The sequence below is a fragment of the Fragaria vesca genome, linkage group LG2, assembly GCF_000184155.1.
Source record: "Fragaria vesca subsp. vesca linkage group LG2, FraVesHawaii_1.0, whole genome shotgun sequence".
NCBI lineage: Eukaryota > Viridiplantae > Streptophyta > Magnoliopsida > Rosales > Rosaceae > Fragaria > Fragaria vesca.
In genome coordinates, this window is record NC_020492.1 from 31,603,958 (window position 1) to 31,619,033 (window position 15,076).

The 15,076-nt window shown below is 35.7% G+C and overlaps 1 protein-coding gene across 1 annotated transcript in view; it reads left to right on the plus strand.

Annotated features, from left to right (window-relative positions):
- The first annotated feature begins 596 nt into the window (after positions 1 to 596).
- LOC101297213 (proteasome-associated protein ECM29 homolog) overlaps positions 597 to 15,076 on the plus strand; it is a 23,990-nt gene continuing 9,510 nt past the window's right edge. The window contains 24 exon segments of the mRNA XM_004291744.1: positions 597 to 862; positions 980 to 1,147; positions 1,241 to 1,330; positions 2,830 to 2,966; positions 3,061 to 3,148; positions 4,437 to 4,558; positions 4,637 to 4,743; positions 5,835 to 5,987; positions 6,717 to 6,781; positions 7,326 to 7,413; positions 7,512 to 7,590; positions 7,740 to 7,848; positions 8,408 to 8,454; positions 8,542 to 8,712; positions 9,076 to 9,457; positions 9,544 to 9,728; positions 9,868 to 9,940; positions 10,032 to 10,182; positions 10,265 to 10,434; positions 11,001 to 11,348; positions 12,123 to 12,290; positions 12,377 to 12,670; positions 12,900 to 13,076; positions 13,670 to 13,933. Coding sequence (XP_004291792.1) covers positions 692 to 862; positions 980 to 1,147; positions 1,241 to 1,330; positions 2,830 to 2,966; positions 3,061 to 3,148; positions 4,437 to 4,558; positions 4,637 to 4,743; positions 5,835 to 5,987; positions 6,717 to 6,781; positions 7,326 to 7,413; positions 7,512 to 7,590; positions 7,740 to 7,848; positions 8,408 to 8,454; positions 8,542 to 8,712; positions 9,076 to 9,457; positions 9,544 to 9,728; positions 9,868 to 9,940; positions 10,032 to 10,182; positions 10,265 to 10,434; positions 11,001 to 11,348; positions 12,123 to 12,290; positions 12,377 to 12,670; positions 12,900 to 13,076; positions 13,670 to 13,933 — 3,807 coding nt within the window. The 5' untranslated portion in view covers positions 597 to 691.

The following is a 15,076-nucleotide window of genomic DNA, read 5'->3' on the forward strand; positions in this document are numbered from 1 at the left end:
TGAAGTACTTAACAGAAGAAACCCTAACGTCTTCGAGGCAAACAATTCTATTTGTTCTCTTGTAATTCGAAAAATAATATATGTTTTTATAACATCCTGCATCGATCTCTCATTCTTAAAAACTAGTATTTTACCCGTCTATCTGCACGTGGGTTTACAAAATGAGAGAAGTTTAATTTGAACTGCTCCATTTAAAGTGGAATGAATCTGATTATCATATTTCTTAGATAACTGCTCCACCAAAAGTGGGAACAAACCACGTCTTTTTTTCTCTTTAAAATTCCAGTGGTGTTTTACGGTTATGCTAATAGTAACTTATTTTTATCATTTTGAGAATTGTCTATTACTTTGGTTTTTTGGGTAATTCAAAAAAAAAACTTCACCATAAACATCAAAGGAGCGCTTTGCTTTCTAACAGGGTGCCTCGTTTTCTAATAATAGAAATAGAGATTACTTTGGTTCTTTAGGTAATTCAAAAAAAAAAAAAAAAGAGTAGTCTTCATTTCTAATAGTACAGATACGAGTGGAGATGTATTTTTTTGTTATTCTAATGTTCGACGGAGCAGTATATACAATTATACATACATAGATTGAATGTTGCACAAGCTACTATTAGTCTATAAGACATGAAACACCGATAGCCGGTGAGTGTCAAAAAATAGTTTTACCGGAAAACTTGGTGAGAAAGAAAATGGCGGAAACATCGTCTTCCAAATCGGACGAAGAGAGAGAAGAGATGCTGGACCGGCTGCTCACCCGCCTCGCTCTTTCCGACGACTCCAAACTCCAACCTCTACTCTCCAAGCTCCTCCCTTACACTATCTCCTCCCTCTCCTCTCACTCCTCCGCCGTCCGCAACAAGGTTAGGGTTTCCGTCCACAATTTCGAAGCTTAAATTGTATAGATTTTGGACTGGTTTTGAATTTTTGAGAGTGTGGAGTTGAAATTGAATTGAAAAGTTTGGGGGTTTTGTTTACAGGTTATGGAAATACTGAGTCATGTGAACAAGCGAGTGAAGCATCAACCGGAGATTGGTTTGCCCTTGTCTGAACTATGGACTATATTCTCCGGAGCTGATTCTGCTCCGATGGTCAGGAATTTTTGCATTCTCTACATGGAAATGGCAATGGATCGTGCCGATACAAAGGTCTGTGTTCTTACTCCTTAGTGTAGGGCTGTTGTTGTGTTCATTAGTTAGTGCTGAACTGAATCGAATGATATCTGGTGGTTTTTGCTGTAGGAGAAAGAAAATTTGTCACCCATGCTTCTGGTGGGAGTCTCAAAGCTTTCTAATCAGCACCAAGAAATTATTCTCAGACTTGTTGTGAAGGTATGAGGTATCAGACAGTTTGATATGGTTTTTCTCAATTTGTAAGATTCCTTGTAGCACAATTTTTTTGGTTTTGTTTTTGTTTTGTCCTCTGTAGTTTTATTTTAGAGAGATATACCGTATAGGTTAGGATTAAGAAGAAATAAGAGGCTAGGATATACAATGCACGGAGGGTATAAAGTGTGTGTGTGTGTGTATTTCCATTTTTGTTGTCCAATTCTAAGAGTTGTTAATTCTATTTTTGTGTTCTGAAATCATAAATTGGCGTAAAGGAACATTTCTTTATAGGGTTAAGTTACTAAATAGTGATCAAAGTATATACCCAATCTTTTGGCTGAGATAAGTGCTGTTCATGTATTCTGACTACGATTGTACATTGGATTCCATAATTTAAGTTTAATGCGTATATCCATAGAGTTTCTATCAGGTTAAATTCGTTCATATCAGATATAATTTCAGTTCTTTTAACCTAATCAATGTGCCACTGACAGATCTGAATCTGGGTCATATTATAGGGATGGAATTTTGGTTTGTCCAATGGAAAAGTCGTGGCTCTGATGAGTACCAATTTGACATGATTGAAACATGGAAGTAGTGGCAACCCTGATGAGTTTTTAACTGTAAGAAGGGCCAAATTATGTGAAAAACAAAAGTGAGTTGGCCTAAAAAATTGTTGCTTAATATTACTATAAATGGTAAACCAGTAACTCAACAGTTGAAAAGGCTTGCTGTTCAAATCACTTTCCGAAGCCTTTCGCAGCTTCTAATTGGTGGACAGTGGTGGGTCAGTCCTTCCTTTGCTCTGAAAAACTTTCTCTGGAAAATTAGGATTCCTCCTAAGGTGTAGTTTTTATGTTCTTCAAGGGAGGAGACCAGGCTGATGTTTCTCTCCACACTGGTGTTCTATGAAATGCTCAAGGGTGGAGTGCCATCATGTTTTCGTGCTCTGTGAAGTGGCTACTTTTTTATAGAAAAAGTTGGTTAGGGAGGCAGGGAAGATTGATTTGCTAAGTGAAACTCATTTGGCAAAGAAAAAAGTGGCCAAAATTCTTTGGGGCTGCTGGTTGGTATGTATGGAAAGAAATAAAAGGATTTTTGAAGTATATGGTGGTGCGGAGATGGAAAATCTGTGGGAGAGATCTGGGGTGTCATTATGGGCTTGTAAAAATTATACACTTTCCTCTATTATTTCTAAATAGGCAAGCTGTTGTGGTCTAGGATTCTCAGATTTCGCGTTCTAATCGCATCTGAGATGTTTAGGTTAATGCTTCTGCTATCTTCCTTAGTGTTTTGTGTGGACTTCATGTCTGCTCATTTGTATTATGCTATTTGTTTCTTCAATAAAAAGCTGTTTCTTTAAAAACAAAAAAGATGGCAAACCAACAAAACTGGGAACAATATCAGTGAAACCTCTGGAAAGGACATCCAAAAGTAAGTGTTGAAATGCATGGGTTCTTTTTGACATGAATGTTTCTAACTGTGTTTTCACGTCATTTCAGGTCATTGGTGAATGTCACCCAAATGGAATAGATGGAGAAATTGCTGCAAAGTATGGACTTATAACTGATTCTCAAGACAGGAGCATTTTTATCGAATTTTGCCTTCATACAATCTTATATCAGCAGTCATCTCAAAGGTGTAATGGAGCTGTATAAAACTCACAGCAGTTACTCTTTAAAGATTATTTTTTTCATTTGAAACTAAAAGTTGTTCATGTTTCTTCAAAACAGAGAATGCCCACCAGGACTTTCAATTGCGCAAGCCAACCGGGTAACAGCTAAACAATCATTGAACAGTGATATACTTCTAAATAGAAAGGTAGGTTGAGTACATGCTGAAAACCTTTATTCTGAGATACTAATTATTATTAGGATTAATTTCATTTTACACCCCTGAGGTTTAGGGTTAACATCATTTCACTCCCCATACTTTTAATTTTGAAAATTTACCCCCTATTTTCAATTTTCATAAATCATGTTCAATTGCTGAAATTCCGTCTAATTCGGACATTAATTTTGACTTCCTAACTCACTAAAAGGGCTAAAATAGTCTTATAACAACATAAATCGCCTTTTAGGACCTTTTTTCTAAGATTTCATGCTATCATTTAACCTCCAAATTGGACGGAATTTTAACACTTGTGTCTGATTTATGAAAATTGGAGACTTTAGGGGGTAAATTTTCAAAATTAAAAGTATGGGGAGTGAAACGATGTTAACCCCAAACCTCCACCGGCGGGGGGGGGGGGGGGTGGAACTGAAATAGATTTGGGTCTTGTTTTTTATTGTTTGGTTAGAGTGAGAAGTGAAAAGAGAAAATTTAGGGGAAGTCCTTTTTTCTTATTTGGATGAGAGTTTGGACAGAAATAAATGGGTAAAAGTTTTTCCCCTGCCAGATTTCCTAGGTTTGTAATTCTTAAATGGCGATGTTGGTAGAATAAACCTTTTTTGTTTCTGTCCACTCCCAAACTTGGGGGGTTTAAGGATCTTTGTGGGTGAAAGAAAAAGGTTTACTTTTCATTTAGTTGTCCCATACTTCCAAACTGATGGAATACCTCCTCACCTGTACCAATCTCAAAAAGGATTGAAAAGTGTGTTCTTCATTGGGATCTGCTCAGCTGTTGAGTAATCTTTACAGGCTTCTGGGGAAAGGCATGAAAGCTGTGGAGAGCTTGCTGTTGGGATTGTTTTGTGTAGATATTCAGTTTCCTGATTCTTATGGATCGATTGGGACTGAAAAGCTTGAGAGTGCAAAATCTTTAGGATTGAGTGCGCTTACTGGTTTTAGCTTGAGAGGATTGTTTCTCTTGTTCTTCCAGCTGTTAGTTTGTTAATTCTTTCTCACAGCCCTTTGTCTATGGACTGGTTATCTGCCCTTTCTCTCTCTATTACATTGTACTAAACTCATCATGTTTTCTGATAAAGAAGAAGAAAAGAAACATATATAACTTCTCTTCTACCTACGGAAGTATTAATTGAATAGCAGAAATTTTTATCGATAATCATTCCATATTGTTCATGGTGCGTGTTAGTATTTTCTTGTCACAGTCTTCTTTAATGGTAAACATATATTGGGACATATTAGTCACTTTGTTGTATGTAAACAGTTAGGGATCTTGAATGTTATTGAGGCCATGGAGCTGGCCCCTGAGCTCGTTTATCCTTTGTACCTGACTGCCTCCATAGATTGGTATATACTAATCTTCCCATTATCTGTAATCTTTATATCGTGTCAATTAGTCCCCTTCATATTTTTAGGAGATCGTTAATATTTGGTTTGTATTTTTTTATGATTGATTGAATCTAGTCAAGAGCCTGTCGTTAAGAGAGGAGAGGAGCTTGTAAAGAAGAGGGCTGCTGGTGCTAATTTTGAAGATACAGTCCTCATAAGCAGACTTTTTTTGTTATTTAATGGTATGGGTTATAAAGTTCTCTTGTTCTATTTTAATTGGTTTTACATAAGCTGGTTGCCATTTATGAATTTTGGTTTTTTGTATTCACTTTTGTGATTATTCTTACTTCCTTTTATATCAATAGTATCTGTTTATTGGCCTTTTGTGGAGATAAGTTTGAACTACTCTGCTGCTCGTAGTCCTTTTGGTCAGAATGGTAACATAATAGGATGACCTTTATGGTTAGTTAAAACTACAGCTCCGGTTGGGGTCAGTTTCTTAAATTTCCAGAATTCTGAAATGGTCCAATTCATGCCTTTTCTTATCATTCCCAGGCTTTTGAGCGTTTTAGCTCTTTGGTTTCTATTTGCTAGCTGTTGTAAAGTTATTGCTTTTTTGAGTTATAGTTTACCTCAGATAGCTAGCAAATCAGTGGTCTTGTCACCCGGGATGTAATTATTCTATTTAGAAAAGCACAGATAGAGCGGTATCAGATACCACACTAGGGAGGTGGTATCAGATACCACCAGCCAATCAATCAATGAGTAGACTACTGCTGTGAAGAGATTCATGTGCTACAGGAATGAATGAAAGAAGTGTAGCATATGGGCCCAACATCTCATCTTGTCTACAGGGGCAGGAGAGAGAGGGTATGGTTTAGGGGAGGGGCTGTGTTGGCTAATTTTTGGGTGGTTATTGGATCTTTGTGGAAGCTGGGATGGAAATCAATTACGGGATATGGTTCATTATGGGCATCTTTGAGCTTCATTCTCTTCAGGGTTTAGAGATTATTTTCATAAAAATGAAATTCATTTTTTTTTACACATTCTTTTTAGGAGAAATCAAATAGATTCCATTTCTGGTTTATATATTTGTCTTAATATTTGATAATTTTTTTTATTGTACTTGTATTCTAAACCTTGTGTCTGTTTCTTTAATATACATGCATGGAGTTCATGCCCTGTATCTATAATCTTCGGCTTTTTACATCAGTCAAGTTAGATTATTCCTTTTAAAAAGAAGAATACGGGTCCTAAAATGTATATTCATCATATACACTTTCTTTTATTTATTTTATCGTATCTGACACATTTATATGTCAATAAAATGCAGGTACTGCTACATCTCACAATGTTGGTTCTGAATCTAGAGTCACTCCAGCAAGTCCGGCTTTGAAAGGAAAACTGATGTCTATTTTCTGCCGGTCTATCACAGCAGCTAACAGTTTCCCTTCAACTTTACAGTGCATTTTTGGATGCATATATGGTATGCAACTTGTGTTCTCAGGATAAAAAAGATATTGAATTCCCATATTTTTATATCCAAATTCTCATTTGCAATAAAAAGGTAATCAAGTGTTTCAGTTAGGTCCAAAGTTTTTTGATTCGTTCGTCAGATTAAATTGTTTTTCTGAGTGTAAGTAGGTGAACACCCATCTCATGCATATCTGGATGATTTTGTGCATATTTTGTTTGGAAATTACAACAATGCCTTCCAATCAGAAACAATTTGTAGCACAGGAATCCAAAAATTGCAGGAACAGTGTCCAAAAATCACCTTTGGAAATTATTCAGACTTTGTAGTGGCTAGGTGCCATCTCTATACTCCAATCTTGCAAAAGTAATTTTCTTTCTGTATATATTTAATGAAACCAAATTTATTAAAAGGAAAAACAAAGTCTCTATTAGGCTCTCATCTGTATCAAAAAAAGAAAAAGAAACAAAATATGACATATGGGACAAGAATTCCTCTGACTCTAATTAAGTGATCTTGACTGCATCTGAAGATATCTGCTGCAGCCACTACTTCTTTATTGAATGTCAAGATAATACTGCAACGAGCTTCCAACTTTGACCCCTCTTGTATCTCTTTTTTCTGGATATACTTGTCTTGATCATAATCATTTCTGTTAGGATGTTATCTATGTGTTGCAATGTGATAGAAAACCCTAATACTGACAATTTATTTTGTTATGTTGATTCTGAAACTTAATAGGGAGTGATACCACATCAAGGTTGAAGCAGTTGGGAATGGAATTCACTGTCTGGGTATTTAAACATGTAAGGACCTCATGATTTGATGTATATTTGTTTTTTGCTTTCTTTCAAAACATTTTTTGAGAAGGCATGCTGAACAAGGCATCTCTAGGTTACAGTTTGACATGTCAGTGATCAGCTATTTGGTTTTGAAATGGAAAATTTAGAAATAGAGAAGAAATATATTTATCTTTTTAATTTTTGGCCCTGAATTTCTATTCACCATATTCAGTACCTCAATTATTGCTCATTGATGACATTACAGAAGTCTGATTTCGGCTTATTAGGTAGATATTGGAATCTAGTAATTTAGAGTTTTGGGTTCAGTTTGAAACACTTGTGAAGGTCCTTTCTTAGATGCAAACTTATATAAAACATTTCAATTTTTCATAGTTTGTATTATAAACGTTCTATGTATTTCACCTCTGTTTTTCCTCTTCTGATGTTATGTTGTTTCCTATTGATTTTAACTCTTGAAGTTATTTATATATTCTTCAGGAATGTTTTTCCTAGTCACTTAACAATTGTTTCTCTATGTTTTTGTTTCTTTTAAATTATATGCATGCAGTCCAAAATCGATCAACTTAAACTAATGGGCCCTGTCATACTGAGTGGAATTCTGAAGTCACTTGACACTGCTTCAAGTTCAGAATCAGGTTACTCCATAAACTTGCAAGTTCGGTAATTCATGTCTTTTACAATTTTATTAAAATGGTCGAATTCCAGTCTGATATGGTGTACCAAATCTACCCAGATGCTACTCATAGAGACTCCAGAACTTTCGCTTATCAAGCTATTGGATTGCTCGCACAGCGTATGCCTCAGCTTTTCAGGTTCAATCCTTTGCTTTCTGTCTTCTTGTATGAATTACTATTAGTCGATAACTCGATATCTAGTAACTATGGATGTTCAAATAAAAGATCGGGTTCTATGCGGAACTTATTGTGATAAGATTTTTTAATTTTGAGTTCTCTTCTTTCAGAGATTCGACTGACATGGCTGTGCGTCTCTTTGATGCATTGAAGGTAGAGACCCAATATTTTCGCCTTAGTATTCAAGAAGCAACAAATTCTCTTGCCACTGCTTATAAGGTATACTAGTTTCTCTCTTTCTGGAATTTCATAGGATCTTTCAATATTAATTAATTATTTTATTTATTTTTACTTTTTGAAATATTAATCCGCCGGACCATTAATACAACTCATCTTCAAATACAAACTGATCTAAACATTAAGCCATTGTGGAAACAGCCATTCAGTTCAATGAAATTTAGTCATTTTTAAATAAAATGAAATATGAAACAATAAGCTTACATATAAGAGATACAAGACAGTGGAGGAGAAATCTACCGAGCTTGCTGTTAGAAAAGAGAGCAGGAAAGACTAAATCAAAAGAACCAAAAGTTTTAAATTATTTTCTTTTGAGTTTGTAGCTTTTCATTAACCTTTCTTAGTGTAAAAGTTGATGGACTCTTGTATAGGAGTAATTATCTTCATGGCTTGTTATGCTTCCAATATATATCTGACACTTGGATTTTACATATATATTTTTCTATTTGTATCTGAATGATTATTCTTTTTCAATTACCCTTAAACAACTACTGCAATGCATAATACAAGTTAGTGATACTGGTAATTATCTAACCTACAGGGAGCACCCTCAACAGTGCTAAAGGATCTGGAGACTCTTTTGCTCAAGTATACTCAGGAGGTATCTTAATCTGGCATGTTGGTGGAATTGATCTCTTTTCTAAATTTCTAGGATTAGAATATATTTCTTCATAGGGGTTCATTATACATTTCCTAATGGAGTTCTAATTTATTTTTTGCTCACTAGGAACAAAGTGAAGTGAGATTCTGTGCTATAAGATGGGCAACTTCTTTATTTGAGTTGCAACATTGTCCAAGTCGGTATATCTGTATGCTTGGGGCTGCTGATATTAAGCTGGATATAAGGTAACAAAATCTTCTATTCTCGGTAACTCTAGGATAATCATAAACTTGCTTATTCTTTCTAGTTTTTCTTTACTATCCACATTTTCAATTTGTAGTATCATATTGAAGCCAAAGACCCCATCTTCTTTTTTTCTTTACCCCCCCCTCTCCCACCCCCGCTGAATCATATTCTCCCAATGGTACTAGAGCCAAGCCAAAACTGCTAGGCATGACAAGATAAACCATAAGCTATGACCACTTTGGAGTAAACCGCTAGGCATGACAAGAAAACCATAATTATGATTTACATCCTCTTTATTGCATTTTATCTTTGTAATATTCTTGTAAATATATATTTAATGTGAAGTATTAACTTTTATGAAGGGAGATTGCATTGGAAGGCCTTTTTCCTGTGGAAGATGATGGATCAAGTATGAGCAAGATAAAAGAGCTACATTACCCCAAACTTGGAGACATGTTAGATTATATTCTTTCACAGCAGCCAAACTTGTCAGAATCAGCTGAGACCAGGGATCAGAAGCTTCAGTTTCCCTCAAGAACGTATCTAGTTATTATTGAATTTTTGTTGAAGTGCTTCGAGTCAGAATTGGAGCATAATACTTCAATTAAAGGATCATCTCAGTTTCAATGGTCTGTAGAAGCAATGTGCTTGCTCCTGGAACATGCTATGGCATATGAAGGATCTGTTGAGTTGTACGCCAAGGCTTCCAATGCATTGATTGCAATTGGATCTCGTATACCAGAGGTCATGACTCATGACTGCATTTTATCTTATTTCCTATTTTACTGATCTCTTTATGTGCACGTCTGACAAATCACAGTTGGTTACAGCTGGTAGCTTCACGTTATGCAAAAAAAGTTCCATGGCTAAAACAATTATTGAGTCATATTGACTTAGATACCCGTGAAGCGGCTGCACGTTTGCTTGGGATTGCTTCCTCCGTTCTTCCTATAGATGCTTCATGTGCTCTGATATCTGAAATAATTGCCTCAGTAAGGGGAATAAATAAGTTAAGGTTGGTTGCATTATCTTTTACCAAAAATAATGTTTACATGCTTGTGATTAATTGATTAGCAAACAATGTTTTCTATTTTAACATTTTGCTTTTATGTTGATTTAACTTCCCGTTTTATGATTTGGTTTAATATTACCAGATTTGAGGTTCAGCATGGAGCATTATGTGCATTAGGTTATGTTACTGCAAATTGTATGTCTAGAAAACCAGCTGTAAGTTGTACGGGTTCTGTTCCCTCTAGTTTTATATTTAGTTATTCGCTGTTTTATGTAATTGTGTCTGACTTTGTCTACAATTCTGCAGATCCCAGAGGAATTATTTCAAATTACATTAAAGTTACTTGTCGATGTTGTTAATTCTGAGACTGCAACACTAGCATCAGTAGCGGTCCAAGCACTAGGTCATATTGGACTGGTTGTTGCATTGCCTTCTCTTATTGTTGAGTCTAGTTCAGGTAAACCAGTTATTTTTTCTCACATTATTTGTTATCTTTACCGTTAGATACAGATCTTTATTACTCAGAAATTGAACTGCAGTTGATATTCTGGTGGTTTTACAAGAAAGATTGACAAAGCTAATTAAGGGTGATGACTCCAAAGCAATTCAGAAGATTATTATATCCATTGGCCACATCTGCATCAATGAAACATCATCTGCATGTCTTAATATTGCCCTGGAGTTAATATTCAGTCTTTCCCGATCTAAGGTTTGTACAAACTAATCCTTATATATCTTGTACACTAATTTTCCTTTAAGTTAGGCTCTCCATCAATCAGAAAGGAATTCAGTTCCTTTTGTCCTAACCCCCACTTGGATAACAAGATAATAATCAAGAGTGTTTTTCAATAAACCATTGAACTTTGTTAGGTTGGTTCTGGTTACATATTCCATGAAATTTAATAAATGATATGGGGATATGTTTGGCGAGCTATTAAGAAAAAAGAAATTTTTTAAGCAAAGGTAAGTTTACCAGTGAGGATATATGTTAAGCATCTGGAGTTATTTGTACTTTGATAAGTTATATGCACATATAGAAAACATGTAAACGGTTGTCTTATCCATGCTTGTTATTTGCTAGTCAAGAATTGTGTACTTAGAAATTACCAAGGGTTTTAATATGCACACCAATCAAAAGCTCCTGAAAATGTATGGTAGTGGATGTAAATTTAAAAAGGCCGTTGCATTGATTTCTTAGGTGGGGATACCAAGTTGCGAGTTGCGACCACATACAAAAGTAAAATCTCTAATCCGTGCAACTGTTGATTATCACAGGTTGAGGATATCCTCTTTGCTGCTGGCGAGGCACTATCGTTTTTGTGGGGTGGTGTTCCGGTGACTGCGGATTTGATTCTCAAAACTAATTATTCACTCTCCATGGCTTCTAAGTTCCTCATGGGAGACCCGAGTTTATCTCTCTCAACACATAGCCCTATAGAAATGAATGAAGCTAATAAAGATCGTGATGCCATGGTTCGAGAAGCAATTACTAAAAAGCTTTTTGATGAACTTCTATACAGTACAAGAAAGGAAGATCGCTGTGCTGGAACTGTATGGCTATTATCAATTACCATGTATTGTGGCCATCAACCAGCTATCCAGAAAATGCTTCCAGAAATTCAGGTTTTTTCTTGAAGAATTTCAGTCATCATTTTGCCATTCATATCTCTTTGATTCACCTTCTCAGTGGATTCAATTTAAACAATTACCATCTCATACATTACAATACTTAAATGAAAGAGCTTTAATCATACATCAGGGTACTTTGTTCCCGGATGTAATGGGTCCAAGGCTAAATATGGAACCAGTATCATTAACAAAGATTTTCATAAGAACTGAGCTATAAACAAAAGGTGGATGTGGATAAGGAATTTACAAATTCAAGTTGATGGAAAGATCTTCATGGTGGTTGTGTTTATAACTTCAAGGATATAACATTTTAAAGTTGACTAGAACACAAGATCTTAAACAACCAAGGAAAAATGGTATTTATGTTGATCAATGGGAATATGATGTTTGGTAGTATAGTATCCTTACTTTTACGTCACTGAGTTAAACATCTTTTTATATTATATTACCTGTTCCTCAATTATCAAAGATACTCTATTTTTTCTTCCTATTTGCGACGTTTTTTTTTTCCAGGAATTCCCCATTGCAAAAATATACTCACCATGAAACTCATCTTTGTTTATATAATTCTTCATTTTGTCATACTATGGAATGGTATGTTATGGTAATTATTCGCACAAATATCTAGTGTAATTCATTTATTTCTGTCACTTATATTATGGGGAGAAAGTTTATACAGATCAGTCATTTCTGATGAATATTTATGTTGACATGTGATGGATATTGTTACTTGAAAGTATGAGATTTTATATTTTTATGTGCATGCAGGAGGCTTTTTCACATCTTCTTGGGGAGCAGAATGAACTCACACAGGAGCTTGCCTCCCAAGGGATGAGCGTTGTGTATGAAATTGGTGATGCGTCGATGAAAGGAAACTTGGTAAATGCGCTTGTAAACACTCTGACAGGTTCAGGGAAGAAAAAAAGAGCTATAAAGGTTTGTATATACATCTGACTCTGTCTCTGTCTTTCTCTGTCAATCTGCAATTTGTATTCTTAGGTGTTTAGATTTTTGTTATTCAGCTTGCTGAAGACTCAGAAGTGTTTCAAGAGGGAGTTATTGGTGAAGGTCTTAGTGGAGGGAAACTCAGTACATACAAGGAGCTGTGCAACGTAGCGAATGAGATGGGACAACCAGATCTGATTTATAAGTTTATGGATCTGGCTAATTATCAAACTTCTCTGAATTCAAAAAGGGGTGCTGCCTTTGGTTTTTCAAAGATAGCAAAGCAAGCAGGAGATGCTCTGAAGCCACGCTTGCGGTCCTTAATTCCAAGGCTTGTTCGTTATCAGTATGATCCTGACAAAAATGTGCAGGTATGAGATAAGTCGGTATTGTTCCTAAAGTAAGAAAACTATGTAGTCTTATCACCGACAACTCTATAACTTCTACATCATCTGTGGTATCTGTTTCTCATTGTCAAATGATTATTAACGTGTCTTTCCTATATTCTTTAAATGGTATTTCATCATTCATTTTTCCTCCTATTGACTTGTAAGTATCCATCTTTGTATTGACTTTTCTATTCATACTTTCATGATCTAGGATGCCATGTCACACATATGGAAGTCACTGGTGGAAGATTCAAAGAAGACCATTGATGAACACTTGGACCTCATTATTGATGACTTGTTAATACAGTGTGGATCTAGGCTTTGGCGCACACGAGAGGCATCCTGTCTTGCCCTTGCAGATATCATCCAGGGCCGCAAGTTTGATCAGGTGATCTAATATCATTTATATAGTGCAAATTGAAGTAGGTGCAATTAGTTGTAAATAGTAGGACTATCATTTAAGTTGCATTGATTACATGTTCTAGATACAGATAACTCAGAAATCTTCTCCTCAAAGAAGTTCTGCAATCCCAACTTTATGAACCATTTTTTTCAAAACCTCTTTCCTGCTGATAGGGTGATCTGGAGTGAACTCCTGCTGGTCAAAGAACTATACCCTATAAAAGTCAAAATTGAGGTCGAAACATATTTGTTTTCCTTCCTGTGGTCTAATTTATTAACTTCTATAAGGTTTCACCATGCTTTTTTATTTTTTATTTTTTTTTCTCTCAACAATGGGAGATTAAACTTTGAACTCCGGACATATATACAAAAGGAAAAGAGTCTTAGAGAATTCGTAGTGCTCAGAGATTTCGTAAACATGGCCTGTGTCTGTCCTACTCTAGTGTTTATTTGTGGGATATTTCAGTTTTGCTCCCTCAGTTCATTACTATGTAGGTGCTAGTCTTTGCATTCCTATATTGATAAAAGCTTAATATGGTTTTAATTGGTTCTAATTCTTTCTATTTTGTGGGAACAAAGGTTGGGAAGCATTTAAGGAAGTTATGGCCAGCAGCATTCCGTGCCATGGATGATATTAAAGAGACTGTTCGAAATTCTGGAGACAAGTTATGCCGTACTTTAACTTCATTGACAGTGAGGCTTTCTGATGTCACCCTAACTGATGTATCAGATGCAAGCCAATCAATGGATCTTGTTCTGCCTTTTTTGCTTACAGAAGGCATACTAAGTAAAGTTGATAGTATTCGGAAGGCATCTATAGAGGTTGTTATGAAGCTTGCAAAGGTTAGTATTGTTCTTCTGCTTCATAGAATTAACTATTCACCTGTTACATTACTTTATGATCTGCCGAGAAATTTTTGGACTGCACAGAAAGTTATCTATTCTCTAACAATGGCATTGCTTTTTTCCTCTCTTAGTTTTTATTTTTATTTTTTTATATATTTTTTTTTATCGACTTTGGTCTAAAAGACTGAACAACTTTATTTGCTCAATTGGCATCCAGACAAGTCCTTTCCTGTAGGAAAAAAGAAAGAAGTTATCTGAGGCCCACTTACAGAATACTCCCACAGAGAAAACAAGTTACTGAAAAAATGCAGAACAAATAGACAATACTTATTGTCGAAGTTCAAAGCAACCACAGTAGAACTTAAGAAACAGCAGAGCCTTAGATAGTCAGACTTCCTCATGATAATTTAAAAAAAAAAAAATATTTGTTTAAATAACTCACCCTACATATGTCGTGAGGTTTTGAACCCGTGACCTCAAAGTTGTCAGTTAAACTCCTTAACCAACCAAGCCACGGCTCACCGACAGCCGACAGACTTCCTCATGATATGCAACCAATGGAAGATCCAAAAGCTAGACTTCTCCGGGAAAGTCAAGTCTTTATTAATACATTATGGAGTTGTCATATAGGCGAATTCCATATGGAACCTCAGTAGAATAAAGACTAGGCACCTATATGCCATAGCAGTGATAGCACTAGTCCCCGGCTGTCTGTCCGACTAATGCCTAGCGCTTTTTAGAACCTTGCATTTAACCAACAGACAAAATAACAAGCTGAACATTCCATGATATGATAAAATTCCATTACATTTAGGTGCGGTGTGTGAACTCTACAGCTGGCTCCCTGAGCAAGGGTAAAGGTTTTGTTTCTAATTCCATTTAAGGGAACGATAAACCTTTTCTAAATCCTTAATTCTTATGTCCTGTTCTATTCTTTTGGCAAGTGTAACAGTAATCCTTAGTCATTGTAAGCACAGTTGACCACTTTACCTTTTTGAACATGGTAGTAGTAACTAGCTGAACTCTTTACCTATGTGGACAAACAAGGGGTTATACCTTTTGGTTGGCTCTTTGATCCAGAATATATATATATATATATATATATATACACGTCCCTTCTCGGCTGCGGATGTCCGCACC